At 44.3% G+C, this 25,141-nt stretch overlaps 1 protein-coding gene across 1 annotated transcript; it reads left to right on the top strand.

Annotated features, from left to right (window-relative positions):
* The first annotated feature begins 1,577 nt into the window (after nucleotides 1-1,577).
* HEY1 (hes related family bHLH transcription factor with YRPW motif 1) lies at nucleotides 1,578-6,230 on the top strand. The gene is made up of 5 exons (XM_066547329.1): nucleotides 1,578-1,714; nucleotides 1,820-1,895; nucleotides 1,969-2,052; nucleotides 2,168-2,249; nucleotides 3,052-6,230. Exons 1-5 carry the CDS (start codon nucleotides 1,623-1,625, stop codon nucleotides 3,633-3,635), a joined length of 918 nt encoding a protein of 305 aa, XP_066403426.1. The 5' UTR covers nucleotides 1,578-1,622; the 3' UTR covers nucleotides 3,636-6,230.
* Nucleotides 6,231-25,141: the final 18,911 nt, after the last annotated feature.

Genomic DNA, 25,141 nt, shown 5'->3' with positions numbered 1-25,141 from the left:
GAAACGGAAGAATCAGCTTAGAAGGGAGCCTGAGTTGAAAGGCTCCATGTAAATGAAAATTTAATTATTATGAAACCACCTCAAAGAGTGCACCCTCATTTCACCTGTCCTATTTTGCCTGTACCTCAGCCTGAGAAAGCTGGCAGAATGAAGAGGACTTGCTGGGGGAATACAGCATTCAGGCTGAGGGCCCTGCTGAGTGCAAGGCAGCATGTACTCACAGCAAGCGTGCCAGCCAGACCTCCACACATCCTGTATCCAGTGCTGACTTTTCCTGTCATTCCTCCCTCCTTGCCAGCAAAGGCCATGTGCTTTCAGCTTCTTAAAAGCTGTTCCTGCTTCTGCCCATTGCCACAATACGTGATGGGGGGAGTAAACAAGAAAAGGATGTGCCTGGCAGATTTGCAGTTTGGAAGGGTACAGGAAAGAGGGATGCCTTGATTTCCCTTGCATTGCCAACAAACTGAAAAACCCCAAGGGTTTTTTTTGTTTTGTTTTGTTTTGTTTTGTTTTTGAAAGAGGGCAGGCTACCCTTGCCAAGGCTTTCCCTTTTTCTTTTAGACTGGAAAAGAGGATCGGGATGACCTTATCACTCTCTAGAACTCCCTGCAAGGAACTTGTAGCCAGGTGGGGATCACCATCTCCTCCCAGGCAATCAATGACAGGATAGTAGGACATAGTCTTAAGCTGTGCTAGGTGAAGTTCAGGTTGGACATGGGGAGGTATTTCTTCACAGCAAACATGGTACCTGGAATGGGCTGCCAGGGAGGTGGTGGAGTCACCATATCTGGAGGTGTTTAGGAAAAGAGTGGATATGGCACTTAGTGTGGCACTAGCCATTGTCTGGTCTGTCAGGTCTCTTCTAACCTCATTTATTCTGTGATTGTACTCACTTAGCTCTCCCAGGCCCTTAGGGGAGCCCTAGAAGCTTCATCAGCCTCTGCAGGGTGCAGTGATTCTGCTGGGTTTGGGCTGCTGGGGGACCCCAGCAGGAGGGGCTGGCAGAAGGACTGGCGGGAGCCCGAGGGTGCTGTCCTGTCCTGTCCATCTGCACAGCACCCACAGCAACCACACTGGCTCCCCAGCTGGGGACGTGCCCATTCCATCCGTCCATCCATCGGTCCGTCCATCCGTCCATCCATCGGTCCGTCCATCCATCCATCCATCCGTCCATCCGCCCCGCGCCCCCCGCCGCGTTCCCACGGCGGCACCTCCCCCGCGGCGGGGGCGTGGCCCCGGCAGCGGCCGGCGGCGATTGGCTGGGGCGGCGGCGGCGGCGGCCAATGGGGGCGGGCGGGGCCCGCGCGTGGCGGTGCTGTGCGGCGGGCGGCGGCGGGCGTGCTCTGCCGGGCTGCGTCCGTGCCCGCCGCCTCCGCGTCCTTCCCTCCCTCCATCCCTCCCTCCCTCCATCCATCTGTCCATCCATCCCTGCTTCCCTCCGTCCCTCCCTGCCTCTGCCCGCTGTCTCCTGCCCGCCCGCCAGGCGTGGGAACTCCATGGGAGAGACGGGCGCCGGGCGAGGCGCGGGACGCGCTCTGGGCGCGCTCCTCCCGCGCCCCGCCGCCCGCCGCCTCCCCGAGGGCCGCCCGCGCCCCGCCGCCCCCGGCCCCGCCGTCGGTGCCATGAAGCGGGCGCACCCCGAGTACAGCTCGTCGGACAGCGAGGAGCTGGATGAGGCCGTCGAGGTGGAGAAGGAGAGCGCAGACGAGAATGGGTGAGCTCCGGCGGGCTGCGCCGCGCCCCCCACCTCCCCTTCGCCGCGCGGAGCCCCGGCATCCCCGAACCCCCCGCGGTGACCGTGTCCCGCTGCTCCCCGCAGGAACCTCAGCTCGGCCGCGGGCTCCATGTCTCCCTCCACCACCTCGCAGATCCTGGCCAGGAAGAGGCGCCGAGGGGTGAGTGCCCGCCGGCCGGCCGCGGCTCCCCGCAGCCCGGCACGGCCCCGCTGACCCCCGCTCTCTGCCCTAGATCATCGAGAAGCGCCGCCGCGACCGCATCAACAACAGCCTGTCCGAGCTGAGGAGGCTGGTGCCCAGCGCCTTTGAGAAGCAGGTAGCGCCCAGCGACCCTCCGCGGTGCCCCCCATCCCTGCCCGGGAGGGAGCGTCACCCCTCGGAAATGTCTTTGGTGCTGCCTGAAACGTTTCGTGCCTTCCCTTCTCTCCTAGGGATCAGCCAAGCTGGAAAAAGCAGAGATTCTGCAGATGACTGTCGATCACCTGAAAATGCTGCATACAGCAGGGGGGAAAGGTAAAGTTTTGTGCGTGACAGAGTCAGCAGCCTGCAGGGAGGCTGCTAGGAGAGCAGCCTCCCGAGCATTGGCAATGCCTGCAGAAAGTGAACGGCAGCTCTCTTACGTTTCATCAGGAATGAGGGACTTTCTCTACTTCACAAGATTTGTGGCATCACTAGCACTGAAAGGTTTTGCAGTGCTAGCTCTGAGGGAAGAGTTGTTCTAGAGGAGAGTGACTACGTCTCTCTAGCAGTGTGTCAGCACTGAGAAGTGAATCAGCTTTTGGCAGCTTGGAAAGCAGTTATTATTGGTGTCTAATGCTTGTTTCTCTAATTTTCTGAAAGTTCAGAACAAAACTAGGAAAAAATGCAAGATGAAATAAGTGGTGAAAAAAATTAGCAGAAATGCTGAAAGGTTTTTAAGAAAAAAGTACTTTGCCTGCTCAAGTCTCCCCTGATAAGTTAGGACTTGTGTTTCTAATGAATTTCACTGTGCTGTGGTTTAACTTGCACAAGGGAGACAAACGGAAGGAACAAAAATACTTTCCTCCAGTGTCAGTGGGCAATTCCAGTTTAAAAATGGCAGTTTGTGCGTGGTCTTGGGACTTGCAGCATCACAGCACAGATATAAAAGAAAAGCTTGTTAAACAAAAAAGGGAGAAAAAAAAAAAAAGGAGCTTGGCAGCTAGTCTATGGTTGGGAACACTAACCACATCCAAGTGAAATATGCTTATAGGGGAGGGTGGAGTGGAGAGGCTACTTGTAGACACTGACTAGAAAACAACATCTTAAGACTTCATTCTCTGTTCTTTTCTCTTAGGTTATTTTGATGCTCACGCTTTGGCTATGGACTACCGGAGTCTCGGGTTTCGAGAGTGCCTGGCTGAGGTTGCTCGATACCTGAGTATCATAGAGGGTCTGGATGCCTCGGACCCCCTGCGGGTGCGACTCGTGTCTCATCTCAACAACTACGCCTCTCAGCGGGAGGCGGCGAGCAGTGCACACGCTGGCATTGGACACATTCCTTGGGGCAGCGCCTTTGGACATCACCCTCACATACCTCACCCGTTGCTGCTGGCTCAAAATGGGCATGGTAACAGCAGTACTACAGCATCTCCCACAGAACCACATCACCAGACCAGAATTGCTGCCCCTCATGCTGAAACTCCCTCACTCAGAGTGCCCCCAAATGGCAGCGTCGGACCAGTGCTCCCTGTGGTCACATCTACCACCAAACTGTCTCCTCCTCTTCTCTCCTCCATGGCATCTTTGTCTGCGTTCCCCTTCTCGTTTGGCTCCTTTCATCTGCTGTCCCCCAACGTGCTGAGCCCATCGACACCAACGCAGTCAGCAGCGCTCAGCAAACCCTACAGACCCTGGGGGACTGAGATTGGCGCCTTCTGAGAACTGACTCTTGAGCAAGGGTGGGAAAGCCTATAAACCTAGCTGAGCTGGGTTATGCCACCCTTACAGTTGAAGTTCTTAGTAACTGGGACAAAGGTACAGCTTCACCTTAACTGAGTTTGTCTAAAAACTTTCTCATTGGATTTTTCTTTTTGTTTTCTACATTTTTGTATTAACAGGTTGTTTGGTTTTTTTTTGTTTTGATAGTTGCTGAAGTTGTCCAAAAATAAAATTACAATAGTGGTTTGTTAACACTTGTGTTAGATCTCTACTGAGCATTTAAGTCACTTTTGTAAACAGTTTGTTTCAAATGTTTCATTTTTCCTGAGTACATCAGACTGGCTTTTTATGAGGAGATACCACCTATTATTGTTAGCGATGACTTAGTTTTGTTACTAATTTTTCCAAGACCATTCTTCTCAGAATTTACAAGCTGTGTTTTTGTTAGTATTTTGACACTGAGATGTTCTATAAAGAATTACTCTTTTTGTAAACTATATTTGAGTCGTATATTTCTGAGCAAAGCGTTGACAAATCAGATGGACCTGCTTGACCAGCTTTATCTAAGAGCCCAATTCCTCTTTCTTCTGAAGCCATTGGTATATTTGGCAATCTTACTCTAGTTCCTAGTAGATATTTACTCACTTCTTAGAACCACTACACTATTTCTTCCATCAAAAGGAGCAGTATGAGTGGGGAGGGTTCAAAAGCCAAATTGCATGCTGTATTGGTAGTGGGTTTAGTTGTTGGGGAAGTTTTGGGAATTAAAGTTGTCACCTGCAGTAATCTCCCAGCCAGAGCTGGTCACATGCATCTTCATTCCATAGGGCCAGATCCTGCTTTGAGTTACAGTGGAGTAATTGTTCTGCTACCCTGAATTCTTGGGTATCTGAGGTCAGACTCTTCTCTGTCAGCTGAAAATTTTCAGCTGAAACAGTTGATGCTGGTATTTAAATAGCCAGTGGAATGGTACAGTGGGAACCTGTTCAGTGCACAGCCTTGTTTAACAGATGCATTCTCAGTAGGTGATGTTTCCATTGCATTTTAGGTGCAGTTCAGTGCCACTCCTCATTTTTTAAGGGTTCTGCTGTGTTCTTGTGTGCCTGAGAGTGTGTGCATGTACATATATTTTGCTTGATTTCATGAGAATCTTGATCTGAACAGGCTTATTGAGTGAGTTCCACTGGAAGGGGTTTGCCTGCTCTTGTATCTGTGTTGTGGCTAAATAAAGGAGAAAGAACAAAGTATTTTAAATGACATACTTGTCTGATATATATCAGTGGAGAATTCTATGCCTGTGGGTGTCACAGGAGATATTGAACGAGATCTGCTACTTAGTCCTGCTGTGGCCATTTGTATTTGCTCTTTTCTCAGATATTACGGCACGTGTAGCTTTACTAGCTGAGTACATGAAAAACCACAGTGCCTTGGAGTAACAGTCAAGGGAAGGAAAATGTAGGATGTCTTTTGCACATTGGTTTTATGTGCCTGGCAGTGCGTGGGCAGATAGTGAAGATAGCAGGGTTTCTGCTAAAGAAGAAGTTAAAGCTGCACTGCACTTGAATATTCTTAGTGACTTGTATTAACATTAAAAAGTGATCATCTTTACAAATACGAAGTCCTTTTCTGTGTAACTCATGAACTTGTTATCTGTCCTGTAGCTCTGGAATGAAGTTTTGTACGTTAGAGTGAGGTTCAGACCACATTCAGTTCATTAGTGCAGAATCTACCCCAGGTCTCTGACTGATCCTGTATTTGTTTCTGAGTGGTACCACCAGTGTCTAACACCCTTGCTTGAAGTAAAAACCTGGCAGGATTACAGGCAGATAGGTTTTCTCCTGTGCAGTCCGTCCTACCTGCAGAACTTCTGGAAGTACTTTACTTCTTTCCTGCACATTTGAATTTATAGTGCACTTGTTTTGGTAAATGGCACATCCTTGTCTGGATTTAGCTGTGCCAGAATAGCAGAAAGAACTCGGCCCTGTGGGAGACGAGAGCTTTGTTTAAAGAGGGGCTCTCAGGCCAATTAAGGAGTGGCATTGATGAGAGACTTTCTCGGAAGAAGGGTTGCTGTGAGGCTGGAAAGAGCGGGAGAGCATTCAAGTGCATAACCTTGTTTTACCTTCCTTCTGGGGCTGTAAGAGACCACTGCTAGAAATGAAATGCAAAACACTGTGGAAGCTAGAAATACATAGGTGTTATTAAGGAGAGATTATAGAGCATAGTATTTCATGTAGAAACCTGAAATAAGAGGCTGTAAAATTCCAAATCCAGTTTCCTTTCACAGTGTGTATTGTCTCCTGTTTAATTATGCTCTGCCCTGTCCCTAACAGGTTTTTATAGCAAATTAACAACTCCTACCTAGAAGATTGCTATAGTGCACGCAACTATTCTTTAGATCTTTTAATAAATGGCAATGCTTCTCAGCCTTTTAATGGTTATTTCATTGACATTCAAATGACTTTGCCTCCCTCTAAATAGCTGGCTCTTTTGTGTAGAAAGACCCCTATAATTATTTTTGTCCCACTGTCCTACCCTTGAATGGACTTCAGAAGCAGACTGCAATAAAAGTTTTGCTGCTGGTGTTTGTCTCTATATCCACTGTCTTCTCTTTCTATTACCAATGACAAAGGTATTAATGAAAAGTACTAATTCAACTTTTTCAGTAATTCTGTATTCAATTTTAGGGATTCAAAAATCTACTGATTGTTATCATAGAAAGAAATGAATGAATTCTAGCAACTCACAAAAACTAGTAATTCAAATGGGAAATGCATGGCCCAGAAGCTGAAACACTGGGATTGTAAGTCCAGGGCTATTGCAAACTTTGTTAATCTGTCTTAGCAATCACTTCATATTCATCTGTTTTGCCAGCAGTGATACAGGTATGGCAGTGTTTGGTCTCCTTTCCTTAAGAGGCAGTTACAGTTGGAAATTTTCTCTGTGAATGATAAATGCTGTTATTTCTTAAAACCTAAAATTCTGAGACATTCTGCTATTTTTTCTTTCCTACAGGATGGTAGGTTTCTAAAGAGAAACTGAGAAAGGCAAAATGAGCTTGGTTCTTTAGGCCATAGAGATCTCCAGAGTCCAAAAAGTTTACTTGTTTACCCTATTGCAAAAGAGCAATTCAGGAACACAAGCTTACCAGAGGGATGCTGGAAAAGAAAGGAAATGCATATGTGCCTTGATCCTATGACCCCCCAACGATCTTCAATTGCTTTGGATGAAATGTGTCCATCTGGAAATCCTCAGGCTAAAGCTTTGTGTAGGATGTAAGATGATGTGGTACTTCATATAAGCTAATACTATCCTCCTTTATTAAGGAAGCCGGTGTGGAGTGCAGAATAAATTTAAAAGGCTGGTAAATGCTGCACAAAACCAGATACAAACCTCTGGAAATCCATTCTGTGCTTTGGCATAAAGGAATAGCTGATGAAAGTGACATTTTTTAGCTTTTGGAAAGAAGCTGTCAGTAGTTCTTAAGACACTTTCTGTTCAGCGCTCCTGTCTTAACACTAGTAGCATGACAGAGTTTATTAGGATCCTGCTGAAAACCCCATGAATCCTGCCTATTGCTCTCTTCACTCACACATCAGCATGTGAGTCCCCAGGTGACAGGAGCCTTCCTAGACTATTGCATAGTGGTGGGAAGTCTGCCAGGCTTTTTTTTTTTTCCTCCCAAGCAACAAATAAGCCCAAGTGAACACAGATAAACTGAAATCCTTCTTCCTGTTTTATATTGTGTGCATACTCACAAATGTTTATTGCCAGAAACTCCCAGTTTGGATTGCAACATGCTCTACATGGTGCTGGAATTCTCTAGTGAATAATGTAGAGGCCACGGGCTTTGTGCTGGAAGGCAGCAAAAATTATATACAAAGCCCTTTTCTGAGGCCTTACATGAAAGGATGCAGAGATGGATTGTGGTGTTTGTGACTCAGTACACTAAGGCACGAATATGTTCATGTGTTAACCAGCCTACCTGATCTTGCAGGGTCTGTGTGTGCTTTGCCTGTAACCAAATTACTCTCTCTCCTCTTGCCCAGCTTATAAATAAAAATTAGAACAGTCTCTTTCTTCTGGAGCCAGGAGATGTGGGCATTGACTCATGCTTGCAATATAGTAGCGTGTCTGCAGTCATAAATGTTGAAATGCCAGTGCCTTGGAAGATACAGATCCTCGAAGGTGTCTTTTGGGAGTCTGAAATGTTCATTTGGTGAAGGCTTTTATTAAGGAAGTACTTGGGTATTATATGTTGTTCTCTCTTTTTCCACCTAGTCCTGTGAAATTTTTTGTCTAGCAAACTCTACTGATTATTCATGCAGCTTGAAGGAGTGGACCAAACAAACTGCCTTGCTCTGACCCATGCAGTTCTTAGCAAGCCTTCCCAGCAAAGTTCTTAGACGTAGGTTCCCTTCCAGCTGTTTTTTATTTTTTATCTCAACAAATCATGTAACACAGCTGTATAATGCAGGAGGGGCTTATCTAAGGACAGCTGAGCAGTGGGGGCATTCTGCCCTGCTTTTAGACCCCCTAACCACATTACATTGTTTGGACCTTTTCAGAGTCTTTCACCAGGCTGCTCATTTCAGGTGAAACCTTCTGGCAAGGAAGGAGAGGAATGGCTGGAACCAGTTCTGCACACCTCCTGCTCATTGGGGCAGCTCAGCACAAGGAGGACATTGCAGACCACACTTCTCTCTGCACTGAAGAGACTTCTTGGAGCTTTCCAGGTGGCTTCTCCAAGGTAAGCTGTGAAGTCCAGGCACAAACATTAACAACAGCTTAAACAGGTACGTGCATTGCACTGGTTTGCTCTGCTTTCACAGACAGAAGGATGTTGGGAGTAGGAAAGTTGGTGAAGCAGCTCTGCAAGAGAATGGCAAGAGAAGGAAGGAAGGCTGATCTGTAGGATCAGAGGAAAATTGAAGCTGTGAACAGATGAATGAAGAGATGCATTGTTTGCATTGCCTGTGGCAAAGATACAGAAATACCTGACATCAGATGAAAAAATAAGCTGCATGCCAGTATGTAAAGAATTTAGAGAAGGGAAGGTAGTACTCAGTATTCATAATTTTTCTCAGTATGAGCACCATACAAACAGTGAGGCACATTATTTAAAACCAATAAGGTGCTGAAACAATGCATGTGAATGTCTTCATTGAATTTGGTGGGTCATCCCACTGGCTAAGGAGAAACCAGGGCTAGATGGACATCAGTGGCTGTAAGAGTGCATCACAGCATGGTTTACTGATTGCATTTGTACAGTCCAGTCAAGTAAGTGTAAGGAGCTCAGGGAATGAAAGTGTGAGATGGGGCTTGACCCAAGCTAACAGAGAATTTGAGACATCAGAATAACTGATAAGAGCATCTAGTGATTGGCAGCCTCTTCCACAAGTCGCTCAGCCTTCATCAGCAGTTACTACCTAGCTGTTACTGCTGCCACTTAACTCCTGGGTCTTGATATGGTGTTTCTCAGCATGGATTAGCCATTTATGTAGATCTGATGTCTCCTTCACAATTACATGTGTATGGCAGGTGCATGTTCTGACCAGTTGTGGGAAATGAGCCCTTCTAGTGAAGGTGAGTAGGGAGCCTCTTTCTGAGTCAAGGGACATCTGGTAGAGAGACCACAGAACTTCTTTCATGTTATATATCTGCTATATAGTGCTGATAATGACTGGGTAATCCTCTCATTATCACCAAGCCTGCCTTCTTTAACAGCAGAGGCCATCTCAGAGGCTGGATTTCAATAGCAAAAGAAGAAAAGAGAAAAAATGTCATTTGTTGCTATTCAGGGATGGTTATGTGAAAGTTAGTGGGATTGGATAGTGATTAAAAATGTAGCAAAGGGAACTGCAGTGTGTGCTGTAGGAACTCTTTTATATGCTGCACAGCAGGTATATCTGTTTTTTACTTCATCAGGAAAACATCAATGTGATTGAACAATGTTCCCTGTATGATGTAGATGCCTAACTGTCTGTAGATTGCCCCTTTGAATTTCTCTGGGATTCATTGCGTCTTCTGTTAGGAGGAAATTATCAACAACAAGAGGAAATCCTGTACTAGTACTGAATAGTCCTTATTTTAAAGGTACTTCCCTTCTTGTGGGAATTGTATATAATCAGAACAACACTCCATAAAACAGATGAATTATTTTAGAAGGAGACAGGTCAGCCTTTTATTTAAAAGGTCTGACGTTATTGTACATAAGAAAATCAATTGTTAGAGTGGATGACATTCTTCCACTAGCTGCCTGTGCTTCCCAAAGGTGGGGCAAAGTTTAAGGCGTTGGTAACAGGAAGCCTGGGCTCCTTAGAGACTTTCATGTTTTCTGGAGCATGCAATGACAGAATGACTCTTTTTCTTCCCCAAAATAGCAGTAGGAATAAGAATGATTAAACTTTACCCTGTTAAGAATTGGAATAGGTAAAGATGCTAATGGTGCACATACCTGTGGGCCAAACCCAAATATCCACCAGGTTGGTATGGGCAGGGGAAGGTGCATTAGTCTGTGTTGTGCTGTAAATGCCGTGCAAGAAGAAAGAGAAGCTCTTTTGAAGACAAAACCTTCCAATAGACTTCCAAGGTCTGGCCCTCTGTACCTCAGTTCCAGCTGCATAGATCTTTCCCACCACATAAACCAGTATGGGCCGAGCAGGGGGCAGGTGCAGCTCCCACATGAAGCCAGGGGCTGAACTACCACGTGGCTACAAATATGTTCTGGGATGTGGGGCACCAAATTAACCAAGCACACCAAGAGGTGTGATTACAAATGTAAAGCTAAGTGGTTGTCATTCCCTCACTTGTTAAATCTGTGCCTGCTTCAAAGGAGACTGCTGAAATCCCACGTACACTCCTCAGCCAGCCTTCAAGCTATGAGAGCCCTGAATGAGTAAGATTCTCCATGAAAGAAACTAAAGCAAAATATGTTATGGGACTCTAGAAGTCCTTGGATTGTTGGTGGTTTAGACAAAGTTTGTCTAATTTTTCTCTCCTCCCTGGGAGGTAGAAGGCTCCCTGCTTCTTCATGGTGCTGACAGAGGTTTGCAGGACCCCTCAGACCCAACCTCATCCTTCCAGGAAGCAGACTGAAGGGTTATTTTCTGCCCCTGCAGCACAGCAACATCCCAGGCTGAAAGCACAGCCTCAATGGCAGGGCTGGCTGAGAGCCACAGGGGCCCGGGACTGGGAATTCCCATGGTCTGCCACCAGGGACAAAGCTGAAGGAGTGACACAACAGGTTTCCGGGTAGAAAAGTCCCTGTGGTTTTTTGTTTGTTTGTTTTTAACTGCATCAATATCCTCATAATGTGCTAGTGAGACAGTCTGACTTTATGCTTTTTTTAAATAAAAAGGGAGAAATAATGAAATTATTCTTTAGCTTTCATTTCGGCTGTATACTTTTTAATGGGGAAAAACAAAAGGTTCAAAATCCCCATCTTATTGCCAGGTCTTCTCCTAGGAACTGCAGCCTTCTCTCCATACTATTTTCATTGCCTTTCATGAGATAGATACCCAGTCTGTACTAAGCAGTTGCTGAGAAAGCTGTGATTCAAGCTTTATATAATGCACTACTTTTTATACCAGAGTCTGTTGGGAAACAGCCTGTTCAACTCAGCTATCTGCATTGCATTAACTTTTATAACCTAAAACTCCCATCAGAAAGGAGATTTTTATGAGATTGCATTTGACACATCCCCAAAAATGTTCCCTTAACAGCTATGTCTGACTGCCTGAAAAAGGCTAGAGAAGACTTTGCCAGGGGCTAGTGCCACCTCAGATTTAATTTTTGGCGACAGTGTCTGCTCCTCACTCATTTGTACTGTTGCAACACTGCTGTTAATCCTGTGGGACAGGGAGAGAGGATGAAGGTAATTTTGTGCACTGAGCTTCTATGCAGCACCTAGCCTGACTTTGCTCCAAGATCACAGAAGATGCAGAATGAAGCACAGTCCAGGTGAGTGGGTAGGGCACCAGGGAGAAGTTGAGACCCCTTTTATGTTGAAGTCTAATTCTAAAGAATAGGTTTTTTATTAATAAACTCCCTATCCCCAGGGCTTTTTCAGTCTCAACACTACTGCATCTGCCTATGCCCAAAGTCAGGTGATATTTGCAGTGTACTGTGGAGGTATAGCACTATATTTTGGGTAAGAAGATGGGACTCAGAAAGTTGAAAATCAAATAGTTGAGCTTCTTGGCAGAGGTGTTTCAAACTGGGTTCATTTTTTCTTCAGGACCTCTGCAGCAGTTCTGGATTCAAAGCACAGCTGCTCTTGATTTTCTGGAAGCCCCAGAGGGTGAATAGTTCTTCACATCAGCCTGAGTTACTTCCCATGTCAGAGTTTCAGCATAGGGAACATTTAGGAAGGCTTTTCCTAGTCTCCTACAGCACTAAAGGAAATGGAAGTAAAAGAAAAACCAAACAAAAAAAACACCCCAAACAATCCAGTTCCCACTTTACCCTCAACTCTAAGACTGTATTTTCCACTCCAAAGTCTCCTAACACATTCAGCTATTTCAGCAACAACCAGATTCCTTTACTACACCCTGAAGAAAGGAAATCCAGCCAGTGTTTGGTATGAAACAGGTTTTGTAGGCAAAATTAATACTTACCTTAGATGTGTTTTTTTTGGTGTTGACTTCAAACCTCAGCACTGTGTTTCTAACACAGTCTTTTGTGTGTAATATACTAGGTGTTAAATAAATTATTTGGAGACATGGCTTTACTTACGATATCTCAAATCATCATATGTATGGTTTATCAGTAGGGCTGAAGGTCTTCAATACTCAGACCCCTTCAACAGGGAGGAATAAGTGGTGACACATATAGGTGATCTTCATGTGGACCAGATCTTGGTAAGAATGGGTTTAAGGGGAGAAAAATACCCATGTGAGGGCTCTGTGTGATCATGGGGCATGCACAGCTGAAGACTCTGCTGAGATGGCACAGATTGTCTTTGTGCCACTGGATCATGGTAGGGACATGGCGAGGTGCCAGCTGGGATCCCAGTGGAAAATGTGCAGTAATAAAAATGTCTAGGATGTGAAAATTGGCATTTAGAGTGCAGCTTTGAGTGAAGTTGAAGGCATGAAAGGAAACTTATTGGGACTGTGGAAAAAGGTGAGGGCTGAGAACAGGGGCCCATGTATGAAAGGAGGGGATATTCCCCTCAATCCTCCTCACTTACCAGAAACATCATGGTGCTTTCCTATCCTGTGCGATGTATCAGTTGCTTGGACACAAGAGATAGGATCACCTTCAGATAGGGCTGAACCTTTATTCTCACTGAAATTGCCTCTGTTTATGAAATGGATGCAATTACCTGGATGAGAAGCTGACAATAAAACATCACTCCTTTTGCACAAGGTGCCCCAGATCCTGAATTTCTGCAGACACAGCTGTGCTCTTACAGCCTTCCCTGGGCACAAACAATGCCACAGATTATTTTCTCCCTAACCAATTGCTTGCTTCCCTCTGTTGCCTCTCTAGTTCTACTGTGTGATACCAGGAACAATGACAAATGTGCAGCACTAATAAACAGCTAGATGCTTCAGCAAGGCATTTGTGCCTACACATGGCTCAGTTGCTCAAAATGGCCAATCTCTAACTTGGAGCGATGTATTCAGGGAATGAACAAGGAGCCCTTCTAACCTTGGGCAAGTGGTCTTCACATGATGATGTCAGAGGAAAAAAAAGGCAATTAGGATTTGTTAGGACTTGTTTTGCAATCCTTTGTAAGGAGAGAAAGACAAAATCTTCTTAGCGTGGGTAGGAAAACTCTTTTCTGGAGGACATACGAAAATAGGTCAGTTGTGTCTCTTCTTGGGGAGTGTACAGAAAACACAGATTAGTGCTCTGGCTTTCACAAGAGGAGGAAGGCTGTGAGGCAGCAGAGTGATTGCAGTATTCAGTGGCGCGGCCCATGGGAGCCAAGGAGCGCCGTTTGGGGCGGGGTGTGGGCTGCACAATAGCGACAGGGCTGTTTGGGAAATGCTTTCAAACAATTTTATGAGAGAGAGAAAATAGATGCCTATAGAAATAACTTTTACAACTCTGTTGATTTAAAAGAGAATGGGAGTGCAATGAGGGTGCTTTTGTTCCAGCAAAGAACTTTATAGTATGTATTGTGCCCTGACGTCTCTGTGGCTTTCTGCATGTTGGGGTGCAGTGGGCTGATTCTCCTGGGTTTTCCTTCTTCTCCCTCTGAGGCCAGCAACTGTGTCAGGGCTCAGTTCTAACATTTATGGCATAAGGGAAAGAAGATTTCTTTAAAAACATAAAACAAACCAAAAACCTGTGCAGAGACTTGGTACCATGGGTAATAATTAGAAGTTTCACCCTGGGGATCTTCAGGGGGATGATATCACAGTTGCAGTTGGAGATTGCTTTTTCCCTCTGGAACCTGTGGGATAAAGTCTGACATGGTCAAAATGGACAAATAATGAATTCAGTGCCACTGAGCACTGAGATATCTCTTACAGTAAGTAATCTAGTGTCAGAAAATATCTTTCTGTTCTGGAGCTGTACTGGTATCTCTATGGAGCAGAAGCATTTCACTACTGCAAATGCCTATTCCAGATGACAGGTTATGGTTATGCTCTGGTGAAATAGTCACTATTCATAAGTTTGAATTATGTGTTATTAAAAAATGAGAAAATAGTGGAAAGCATTTGGCACACTGAACTGTCAGAGCCCTGCAGGCTCACAGACATGCACACCTAAAAAAATAACAGCATTTTCAGGCACCACAGCAAATCCTCCCTCCTGGCCCCTGAACTTCTCCATATTCATGCAGATAACCCAGCCTTCATATCAAGTGCAAGGGATGACACGGTGTGACCTTAACAACATGCATGCCTTTATGGTGTCCAGATGAGAAGCAAACAATCAGTGTTAGCAGGTTTTTTCCCAACAGATTTTTTTTTTTTTTGTCTGGAGAAGTTGTTGAAGAAGTGAGACAAGGTTCAAACCATGTACACTGCTAGTCCCAAAATTAAACCAGATCACTTTGACTTTTAAGAGTCAGTGATGCCTTGACAAGAGAGGAAACTGATGGCAAAGCACAGTGGTGCTGGCCAGAGGGTTTGCATCTGTGCAAGAGGTATCTGTGATACCTCTGATACCACTAAAATGCCAGAGAGAAACCTCAGGCTTCTGGGAGGAAATGTTTGCCATCTGCTTCCCTCTGTTGACTGAGTTATTGAAGTACACCAAACTTGGGTAGATTGAAGGCAAACTTCACAGACAATAAAGTGGGGTGGAAAGGCAGACAATAGGGCAGATTCCTGGCATTTGTGAACTGCTGGAGCTTTGCTCACAGTACTGCCATGGCTGAGGATTGGCCCATTTTGCTCTTAGTTTAAGCAGCCCCTTTTATGTAAGACCATGCTCTTAAAATGAAGACATGCTTTTCGTGTACACACTTTCAAAGGTGCATCACCTTTGCATCATGTCTAAATAATAACCCCCCCAACCTAAACTTTTCTTGTTTGACAGACCAAGCTGTCGGTCACTGCTGGCACTTGGCCTACAATCAGGGAGGAAAATGAAGTAGCTTTCTTGTTCTAATGCTGTTTTTAGAACAACAGCTTTGTATTAGTCACCACAGCTACCAAATGTGGGCAGTGGTTCAGGAGAGCTTTCCAAGAGTATTGCTTTCTGCCACTGAAATGTTGGTAAACTCACACTGGCTGTAAGACAGTTTCCAGTCCTTCATTGCGTGCTATGGAAATGTAGTGTGCATTATAGAGACCCTTCTATTAAACCCTAGCAGCTCATTTGCACTGGAGTCCAACTGCCTAATATCTATCATCCTGTCCTGCTCTTGGCCACAGAGTATACATTTCCTTCGTCTGGGAGGGGAGAAATGGCAGCAGTGACTCATGCTTGACACTTATGTCATTTGACATGAATACCATTTCCACTGGAGACCCTGGCTTGAAGTTTCTTTTGTTTTCTGACTACTTCTCTGGCATCTTCCTACGTGACTTTGTGTTTGAAAATGCTAGAAAGGGATGCTCTCAGTTGGCATAAGATTCACACAATTTATTTTCTACTGGCAGAAGCATGCCACTCAAAGGGGCTTCAGCTCTCCATAAAGCACCCCCCAGATTTGGACAGATTTATGTTTGCACTGTTTGCCTGAGATGCACTGCACAGCAGCATGTCTGTGCTCAGAAGCAAACTTCACCCGTGGCAAAGGCACCTTCATGGGCCTGACACAATCCTCCTCTGGGTGTACAGATAACTTTGAGGGCTCCCCTGAGCTGGTTGGAAGAACCCTGCAAGCTCTGCTTTATCTTCTAAGAAGTAAGCTGAAGTGACAAATCACCTGCTGGACACTTTTTCTCAGCTCACCCTGTACTGAGATGCTGCTGCTTGGGACTGAGCTTAGAAATACTGTGGACCTCTCTAAGGGAATAAATCACTTAAAGCTTTTTGGCAACAAGATGTGATCATCTGCCCATCTGCAGAATGTATTGGCTGGCCACCACCTGGTAGTTGTCAAAAATAGCTATGGAAAGTTGCCTGGCTACGGAATGTGCCAAGGAATGCTGCTGCTCTTTCTTGGTGGCCTGTGATCAGAGGCACGAGCTGATGATTTGCTTGGCTCTGCTCAGCAGAGAGATGTTTTAGGACTCTGGTTTTAGCTGTCATCACCAGACATCATTTGTTGTTGTCTTTACTTCAGACCTGCTCCGGTACATAACAACTATGAGTGGATTTGCTCAAAGGTCAGCCATCTCTCAGCACTAGGATGAACCAGATTCTTTTCTCATTTGGCTCCTGCATGGTGCTTTGCTCACTTGGAGTATCCTGCCAGAATCTTAAATAACCTTAAATTATGTGGGATCTCTACTGAGCTCCCCTACTCCTAGCAGTTTCTTGTTGTTCCCTTAAATGTTCTGGGTGATGGAACACTGGAAGCATGTAGAGTTAAATCAAGTGAGCATAAGCATTCTATTGTTTGCATCTTTCTCCAAAAGGGCTGACAAAGAAACTCCTCTTTGAGGTGGGTGAAAATAGATAATCTTTGCAATTATCTTCACAGATGCCTGACTACAACTTCTACAGCTTGTCCTTGACTGTGTGTTTAGCATTAAACGTGAAGGGAGAATTATGCAGGATGCAGGAGGCTATGGCCTGTCTTCCTGCTTTGGGGATAGGTTGGTTTGTGGCTGGGAGTGATGGTAAAGCAGGCAAACTTCTCCATGCAGGTTTTTTGCTGCCAGCATGAGCCCAGTTGCCTGCATCCATCTTATGAGGGCATGCTCTTACCACATGCCATAGCTTAGGTAGAAATGTAGAGTCTGCTACTGTTTTTATGCCTTGGACCAACCCTTCTATTCTGATGGCTTCATTAATAGCACAATGAGGATTGATAAACTCATGAGAGCTTTTCCTGGCAAACAGGAAAGTAGGAGGAGAGCAGCTCACTCAGAAAGTTCATCCGTGTCAGAGAATGGAGAGATGCAGTTCCTGAGCTGAGCCACACCTGAAGTCGCAAGTATTTAACCAGATCACTTTTTTTTTTCTCTTTTTTTTTTTTTCCCTAGGCTGCCAAAGAGAGTATTTAATTTGCTGATACTGCTTCCATTTCTGTTTGCAGTCAGATACAGGTACTGCTTGGATACATGTGATGAATGAAAGAATGATTGCCACAGTTACAGATCAATAACAATGCACCTCCCATTTTAGGCACAATTATGCTGTAGTATCTAAAAAAAGAGAGGATATAGGTCATGGTGTGTGAATTTTCTTATTTACTCAAGTGAGTCTAAATGTTTCCTTTTTGCAATGACTCAACTATTCAACTATGGGATTTTGAATGACCTGATTTAGTTTAGTGCCTGATTCAACATTAAATAACACAGTGGAACAAATTTCTGCTTTTATAAGGGAATATTCACATCAGATCCTTTATTAGCCATGCAAAGATCAAATGAACAGCCATACCTCTTAAGTGCTATTTGGTATTTTTTTTCTTTTATGAAATGTTCAGCTAATTTTAAAGTTTGTGGCTTTTAAAGTGTGATCAAAATACAAACGCTGAAATTTATATCTGAAAAGATTTTACTTTGAGGGTGCATTTATAGTGGCTGTTATATCACCATCCATTTTTCTTTAGAACAAGAAAAACCAAGATATTGTTTCACCACCAAAAATTCATTCAATATTTTCTCAGGGATGAAAGCATTAATGGCCAAAACAATTAAATGGCATAGCACAGAATAAAATAGAATAGACAATTTCAGTTGAAGGGACCTACAGTGATCATCTCATCCTGATCCCTCAGGGCTCACCAAAAGTTAAGTCATGATTTTAAGGGCATTGTCCAAATGCCTCTTACACACTGACAAGCTTGGAGCATTCACCACCTCCCTGTGAAGTCTGTTTCGACAGACTGAGGTCTGGTTGACCACCCTCTTGGTAAAGAAATGCTTCCCAGTAGCCAGTCTAAGTTTGCCCTGTTGCCCATTCCCTTTTAAGAGTCCATAAAAGAGGTCCTGGCTTAAGTAAATTAGATTGTGATTAATGGGAAAGAGAGGGAAATAAACTTATCCATAAGTAATTTTGCAGATCCACAGCTGGTTTTGGGAGGCAAAGTTAATTCTTCATAAAGTAGAACACTTCAGTTTGACAAGTACAGGATTCTGTGCAACTCCTTGTGTGTGACTTAAACAAGTTTCCACGGAGCACTGTTTCAAAAAGTGCATGTAAATTGATGAGGTCCAAACACCAAAAATGATGTGTTACCTTGTTATTTGTTACTTTATTCCCTCTTCCAAATCCCAAAGAATGACCTGCATTTGCCATGAAACACTTCTACCAGCATTTGTGATATCTTATGTCATGCTGGACAAAATACATAACATGGGGTAAGCTAAAACATACTTTAGAAACTCTCTGCCTTCTCCTTTACATATTTTTCTCTACCATGGCCTCTGAGAGTTTGTTGCCAGAAAATATTAAGCAGTTTCTAGTAAGGGGGGAGTGTCCTTCCTGAAATATTCAATAGCACTCGAGAATTTAATGGATTCCCATTCTCTCATTCTCATGTGATTGCTGTACCAAATGAAGCCACAGAGGATGAGTAGCTTGTAAGGGTACCCAGGGCAGTTGTCTGGAGACTTGGGTCATGAGAGAAGCCCTCTTAACTAAGATAGGTAGCATGTGAGTCATCTGAACTGTGAGGGAGAAGGCAAAATTAGAGAAGCTTTAATTTCTGCTTCAAGTGGTTTTGGATTTAATAACATTTATAGGAACATTATCTGTACTTCCAGCAACTTTCCAGAGACAGTTTAAAATCTGTTACTGGTGGTTGAGTGTTTGCAGCTGCCTGAATGCAGGACATTTTCACCAGAACCACCCACCCATCTGGCTGGCTTTTGATAAGTGAAAATAATTTAGGATTCCATATGGAGCTGTTGATGCTTTGTAGATTGTATGACTTCAGGGGCATATCATAGCCAATGCCAATGAAGAGATGTAGACCATGATTTCTCCCTTCCTTCCTATGGAAAGTGCCATATTTGTAATTCCATAGTGGACTCCTCGTATTTAAATTTAATAAAATATCTACAGTTACTGCCAGGGCTACCTCTGTTGATGTGAGCAGCTACCCCATGCAATGCCATGACTACCATGAATATTTGTATTTTCACCCACAAATCCACTTGATTTTGTCTTCTTAAAGTCTCTTGCTTTATTTATGACCATCTCTAGGCTTTTTCTCAGAAATACTCATCAGGATGGTAACATTCATGAATCTTATCTAATTCTGAGAAAAACTGAAGTTGTTCTGACATTTCTCTAGGCATTTTAGTATAGTCTCAAATGTATAGTCTTTCTTCAAGACCAGTTGCTGAATAGAACTGCAACTCTATCTACTTCCACCTCTATTTTCAGCCAGTTCTTGTCCGCCTAAGTGTAATGGAGATAATTTTGGATTTAATTTCTATTTGCTTTCTTTTAGGACTACTGTGAGCATAGTGGTCATTTGGAGAACAATAGAGTCTTAATAGTAATGCAAAGATGCAAAGTTATATTTAAACCTTTTTCTTAGTGAGATAATATGCATTGTGCAAAAACTTTTCTGTGATTTCAGTCAACTATATCTTCTACTACAAGGCTAGCAAGAAGAAAATAAATCATTGTTAACACCAGAATAATAAATAAATCACTGAGCAGAATAAGGAGAAAGATAATTTTTCCTATGTTAGGCAAACATGGGAAAGATTAAGTTTGTGGGTATGGCCATGCCAGGAATTAATATTGAAGTATTTGTGGTTGATTTCCATTGCTGAGGGAGAAAGTGCAATACTCCTTTCCACAGAAATCAAGATGCTTGTTAGAAAATGGTGTGTTTCTGTTTTAATCATTCATTTTTTCTTGCACCTCAGACCTGCACATCATCCTATGCTGGGCACAGGACTTTAGAGCTCCAAAATACAGACAGAGTTCTTCAGGAAACTGGAATAAATTTGGCTAACTTCTTGCTTTTGTCCTGCCTTTAAGCCTACTGGAAAGTAGTCTGAAATATGATGGAAAGAAAACGGGATATACAGGTTACACCTGTGTGTTCCACATACCTGGGAAGATATTATCTTCAATTTAGAAACCTCTTCCCCTTCTTTTTTTTTTTTTTTTTTTTTTGCCTGGAAAATCCATAGAAGACTGCAGGTAAAACAATATCTGACTGCAGAGTGGTCCCCCTGTGCTACAGTACATGAGAAAGGAGCAATTCTCTTTCAGTGCAGGGAATTTTTCTCCTCTAAACTGGGAAAGATCTAATTTCTCTCAGAAAGGAGAAAAATGGGGTGATGAAAAAGCAGTTCCTATATTTTATTGGTCCAAATAAGAGGAGGGGATTTTTTTTCCCAGTATTAAAGCATAGAAAATATCCAAGTTTTCCATGAAATCTGTGAGAGGGCTCCACGCTTGCAGCAGTAAGCAGCAGCCTCTCTGGGTGAGCTGGAGCCTGTGTGGCTGTGCTTCAGCAGCCAAGTGCTTGCTCCCAGAGTCCTGGGACTCCCAGCCTGGCTGGGAAAGATCCTGGTTTCAAGCTGGCTGAGCTCAGCAGGCTCTGAGCTCAGGCCAGGAGCGTGGGGCTGTCTGAACACACCCTCACACTGTGCTGCAAGTGCCTTGGGCAATGCTCTTGGACTCTGTGTATTCTGGACCTCTTGGTGCCTCTGGGAGCATGAAACAGGTGATGGCACTCAGGCCAGTTGGTGTGAGCACCCTGTGTCCCAGGAACGATCCCAGGATGCCTGGCAGGAATGGGGGACTCCCCAGCCCTGCCTGGGATCTGCCAGGCACAGCAGCATCTTGCACAGGCCAAAAGAGAGCCTGTTAATACTGTAAACTCTGCATGGTCCAGAGCCCTGGAAGAAGATGTCCAGTTTTGCCTTCAGCTTCGATGTGGAGAAATTCTACACCTTGGATAACCATAAAACTAATGGGAAACACTGAGGAGGAATCTCTCTAATATCAACATTGTAAATTCCAGCTTGGTTTGCCAATGAGCTGTATCAAAGCTGTGGAGGTGCACCTGCACCCCTAGAGAACAGAGATGCCTGCATGCCTTCAAAAAAAATACATTTTTAAAAGCAGTCCAAGCACTTGATTATTGTGCAAAAGATGAGGGTAAAAATGCACTGTGAAATGCAGAAGTAGCCTCATTTCTACAGTCAGGTCTAACATGGAGCCCACAGCTGGCCAGAGGACAAGCAGATAATGCCCAGTGCTGGTGACCTGCTGTGAGCTGGGGAGCACAGGACACACACCCCTGCAGTGGTGTCAGTGCTGGAAAACATCTTGGATGGATTCAGAGTGCAGTTCCCAGGATGCCCTGGGACCCTGCTGTCCTGATTTTAGCTGGGATAGAGTTCATTTTCTTCCTAGGAGCTGGTACCATGCTGTGTTTTGGATTCAGGGTGAGAACAGTGTTGATAATACCCTGAAGTTTTGCTGAGCAGTGCTTACTCTAAGTCAAGGACTTTTCAGCTTCTCACACCACATCACTTTTAGAAGACTGGGAGGCACAAGGAGATGGGAGGGGACACAGCTGGATCAGCTGACCCCAGCTGCTGAGGGGGATTTTCCATGCCTTATGACAGCATGCTCAGTATATAAGCTTGGGAGCTGTCTGGGCATTGCTCAGTGGGTGGTCAGCAATTGCATTGTGCATCCTTTTTTGGTGTAACATAATAATAATAATAATAATAATAATAATAATAATAATAATAATAATAATAATAATAATAATAATAATAATAATAATAATAATAATAAGTAGTAGTAGTAGTAGTAGTAGTAGTAGTAGTAGTAGTAGTAGTAGTAGTCCATTTTTGTCCTATAAAACTGTCAACTCATGAATTTAACTTTTTTCTCCCCATTTTTCTCCTCCATCCCACTGGTGGGGGGAATGAGCCAGCAGCTGTACTGTGTTAGAGGCTGATTCCTGCTCCTAGCAAGTCTGAACCAGCTCAGATGGTGCTGATGGATTAAGCCATGACACCCATGCATGGATTACCTTCCCACAGGACTCCTCCTGAGTTGCCAGGGATTGGGGAAATTCAGAGCAGAAGCAGCTTCACCGTTATTCTCCCCCAGCTTGGCTGCTGCTGCCAGTTTGCTGCTGTCTCTCAGTGGCAGCCGTCAGCCTCCTCTTCCCTGTGTTTCCCAGATTACATCTTTCCCTACAGCTCTGCCACAGGCTCTGCCTGCATGGACAGGCACCCAAGGAGATGCTGGGTGAGTCAGGCTCCCTCCAGCACTGGTAGGGTGTCCTAGGAGCATGGCACAAGGCAGACTGAGCTGGCCCTTCATGGGGACATCCAAGGTCTGACAGAAACTGTTAATCTGAGCACAGACTGTGTTTTGCAAGCAAGCAGCTGTGCTGCCTCCAAACCTGTCCCTGGAGGCAGAAGATGTGCTCTCATCCAGTGCTGCTCCCAGCTAATACCTGTGTCAGGAAAACATGCACTCTGTGCAACCAGCTCATGGACAGCTCTTCATATGCCACTGCACTCCACCATCTGTATCTGTCGTGGACGTCTTTTCATTAAAAATCTTTCCTTAAGATTTCTTCCTCCTGAGAAGCTGAGAGGCCTCAGGGACAGAATGTAAACAATGATTGTCTGCTGCTGTGGAATGCAACAGGTGCATCTATGATTGGTCTCATGTGGATGTTTGGAATTAATGGCCAGTCACAGCACAGCTGGCTCGGACAGAGTCTGAGGCAGCTGCCTTTGTTATCATTCTTTTCTATTCTTAGCTTAGCTAGCCTTCTGAGATGAAACTTTTTCTTCTATTCTTTTAGTGTAGTTTAATGTAATATATATCTTAAAATAATAAATCAAGCCTTCTGAAACATGGAGTCAAATCCTTGTCTCTTCCTTCAACATAAGACCCCTGTGACCACCGTCACACATATCATTTGCAAACATCCAAGTGCAAAAAGTGCAGAAAGGGATGTTCCACTTTCGTATGCTGTGAGCATCACCCTTTTTCAGCCTGTGTGAAATCTCTCTGAGGAGCAGTGAGGTTTTCCTGCTTCCATCCAGCACTCAGGAGAGCTGGTTCAGACTTGCTAGGAGCAGGAATCAGCCTCTAAGCTCCAGACTAAGGAACAGGTAATGTCAACCTGTTTATTCATATGGCCACCTTATCCTTCAGGTTTTTTAAAATGTCTGCCAGTGCTGTATTTTTAAGGAAATGTAGCAAAAGCAATGAATTTTGCCCAAGGGAAAAGTGTTATCTTTTATGTTTTATATAAACTCAAACCCATATTTTAGGGTAAATATAGAACATCAGCCTCCACACAGTAGGATTTCAGGATTCTGCAGAGGTTGAAAGGCTCTTCAAAATAAAATTTACCATCTGTAGTTGCCTATTAAATAATAAGAGATTGCCATCTTCTGGTCAGAAGCAGTTGTACATGGGGAAATTTAGCTTTTGTGAATATGTAGAAATTATTATCTAAATAACTTACTGGAAAGCTGTGTCTTTTAAGAACTATTTCAATAGGGTATTTTGATAGGGTGAACCTATTTTTCAAAGTTTGTTTAAAAATCCATTGTAACTATAATAGCTAAAAGAAATTTAAGTTGTAGCTTGGCTGTTTCCTCATATCACATTTGTCTAGGTTGTTTCTGGGATAATGCCTGGCATGTCTCCGTCAAGAGTAGCCCAGGATATCCCTTTTCTGTGACTCATTTCACCAAAGCCAAACTGCTACAGCAGGAAGACATTTTCCAGCAGCTACTTACTGCCATCCAAAAGGAGAGCACGGCATTATATTGTAGACTTGCCCTGAACCAGGACAACTGGAAGCAGGCAAATGCTTCCTTAGGTAAATTATCTATTATCTGCATTCCTATGGTCTTTGAATAGTAAAAGGAATCTCCATGAATCTCCCAGGAGGAAAACTAAAAGATCAGATGGCATCAGAGCTTCAGCACAGCACTGGAATTATGAATAGCTAGAGCACAGGCATTTTACTGCACACTGGAGAACCCCCTAATCCATGGATAATCCAAGCATATTCTGGTTCCTATTGCTCACAGAGCTATGGATCACACACACACACACACACACACACACACACACACACACACACACACACACACACACATAATGTGGGCTGGATTTTAGGTTCCTCTGTCTTGTGCCCCAGTTCCAAGAATTGGTGTGTGGATGGAGAAAGAGTTCAGTGTTTTTCAAGGGAGACAGCTTCAACCTCTGCAGAATCCTGAAATGCTCTCTCCTTCACTGGGAGATGAAAACTACTTTTCAAATGTGAGATTTGTTTCACAGTCCGTTTATCCCCTAATCTGCTGATAGTTCCTCGTGTAGCTTCTTTTGCCCTTCCCTGTACTTCAGACATTGCTTTTATAATTGTCTCAGTCTCTTTTCTGAGCTGGCTGCTGTGCACTGTGTTGCTTGCTAGACGTATTTGAAGTTTCAGTAATGCAGGAATTATCATAGTCAGGAGTGCTTCTGATGGTGGTGTTGCAATAATTGTAATTCTGGCTGCTCCATGCTCCACACAAAAGTATCAGTCCTTACTTTGGACTTACAGCTATCTGTGGTCATTCCACTCCTGTTCCATAGGAGTTAAACCTGAAAATCTCTGGACTCAGGCTTCAGATTTCAAAACCATCATCTGCCTTATATAAAGCGTAAATTGTGCAGCAGATGGGATGGATATTCTTCAGAGGAAATCCTTGCAATCAATCCCTGGTGTATTCAGAGATGCTCCCCCTTGTAAACTCTGACCACTGCATGGCAGTATTGCACCAACATCAGTGTGTTACCAGCCCTGAGGCACGGGGAAAGTTGCCTAAAATTGTCCCAATATCCCCCTGGTAATATCCCCTCTGCTGAGTGAATGTCTCCTCTTCCCACCGCTGGAATATGCTCAGGACAGGGCATGTGGTGCAAGGTGGATGTGGGGCCTGCCTGTTCCTGTGCAATCCTTGCTTCTCTCCATC

The sequence above is a fragment of the Molothrus aeneus genome, chromosome 1 (assembly GCF_037042795.1).
Source record: "Molothrus aeneus isolate 106 chromosome 1, BPBGC_Maene_1.0, whole genome shotgun sequence".
Taxonomy (NCBI): domain Eukaryota; kingdom Metazoa; phylum Chordata; class Aves; order Passeriformes; family Icteridae; genus Molothrus; species Molothrus aeneus.
The sequence above is the reverse complement of the archived record's forward strand: the minus strand, read 5'-3'. Positions and strand labels throughout refer to the sequence as shown.